At 67.5% G+C, this 1,420-nt stretch overlaps 1 protein-coding gene across 1 annotated transcript in view; it reads right to left on the bottom strand.

Moving 5' to 3' along the window:
• ALPK1 (alpha kinase 1) overlaps positions 1–1,420 on the bottom strand; it is a 46,971-nt gene that overhangs the window by 16,960 nt on the left and 28,591 nt on the right. Inside the window, exons 4-5 of the mRNA XM_006162266.3 lie at positions 1,097–1,151; positions 4–152 (exon numbers count right to left, since the gene is read on the bottom strand). Of these exons, the coding sequence (XP_006162328.2) occupies positions 4–152; positions 1,097–1,151 (204 nt within the window). The remainder of the gene's footprint in view (positions 1–3; positions 153–1,096; positions 1,152–1,420) is intronic.

Below are 1,420 nucleotides of genomic sequence, written 5' to 3'. Positions count from 1 at the left end.
CACGTGCTCCAGCCCCTCCTCCTGCCACAGGAGCGGCCCACGGACTGCCCTGAGCTCTGGCTGAGAGTCGGACCAGAAACCTGCCTCGGCACACTGCCCCCTGCCGCTCCGCTCACATCGTGGCCTTCTGACAGCAGAGGGCCCCTCGTCCCCTACACAGCAGAACACCCAGGGGTCGCAGGACAGGGCTGCTCCCAGCATGCCCCTGTCCCTGCAGTTACTCCAGATGAGCGAGGGGTAAGCGTGGGCAGGGGTCGCAGGCCACGCGGTGGTTGGCAAGGCACTGGATGCCCACATGGCCGACATGGTTCGAGTCTGGACCCGCTGCTTGTCTTCCCACTTTCCTTCTCTCTCTCTCTGGTGACTTAAAATAATAAACAAAATGAAACAAGTAACTCTTAAACAGTGGGCAGGTTTACAGCAGTCTCGGCTGAGGGAGGACCCCTGGGCATCCGAGCGAACCTCCAGAAGCTGTCCAGGTGTCCGTGTTGGCCTGCACATGTGGGAGTCTGCCTCAGGCCAGCACAGCCCTCTCCCCAGGAAAGGCCCTGAGGGAGCTGGCCCTGCAGGCAGACAGCACGACACAGCTGGCGCTGCCCAGGGCGGGCAGCCCGCCTTCACCACCTCCACCCCCACCCCAGTCCTGCACTCTAACTGGACCTGCAGACCCAGGTTGGGGCTGTTGAGACCCAGCGGCTGCACACCCTCGCCAGCCTGGCGGGGGGAGACCCGCAGGGATACTCGGGCTGCTGTGTTCTAGTCGCTGACCGCCCTGGCTCAGGGTCCCGGATCCCTCGTGAGCCGGGCAGGGGTGCGCAGGGGGAGCGAGGGGAGAGCAGGAAGACCCCCGCTGCCTCCCGGACTCCTGGTCAGAGCAGCAACGAGGGCCTTCCTGAGCGCGCAGAGGTGCCAGGGGGCAGAGGCTCCAGTTGTACCCCGGCCCTTGATGGCTTCCACACCGCGCTTGGCTCTGGGACCCTCTATGCCAGGGCTTCCGCTGCAGTGTAGACAGGGCAGGGGCGCGGCGGGGCGGGCCGCCCATGCCTTCCCGCAGCCCAAGGTCGGTCCCGCCGCCTGGGTTCCCCCAGCTGCTCACCTGCGTCCATGGCGGCAGTGCAGTCCTGGGCGCGGATGCAGGCCCGCAGGGTCGCCTGGAGACAGTGCGCCCGCTCAGTCTGGGCCCTCCCCTGACCCGGGCCAGCGAGACGGGTCGCCCGCGGGGCACGAGGACAGCCCTTCCGTGGGTCCCACCTGCCCACTCCCCGTGCGTCCTGACGCGCTGCGCGTGCTGCCTGGGGGAGCCAAGTGCAGGTGAGTGGGAGCCGGACCCCTGAGGCCCTGCCAGCCTCTGCCCTGCCGGGCTCAGACCTGATGGCTGCCTCACCCCACCCACCCGCTTCCTCCTCTCTCCTCTCTCTCT

The sequence above is a fragment of the Tupaia chinensis genome, unplaced genomic scaffold (assembly GCF_000334495.1).
Source record: "Tupaia chinensis unplaced genomic scaffold, TupChi_1.0 Scaffold139767_1, whole genome shotgun sequence".
Taxonomy (NCBI): Eukaryota; Metazoa; Chordata; class Mammalia; order Scandentia; family Tupaiidae; genus Tupaia; species Tupaia belangeri.
The sequence above is the reverse complement of the archived record's forward strand: the minus strand, read 5'-3'. Positions and strand labels throughout refer to the sequence as shown.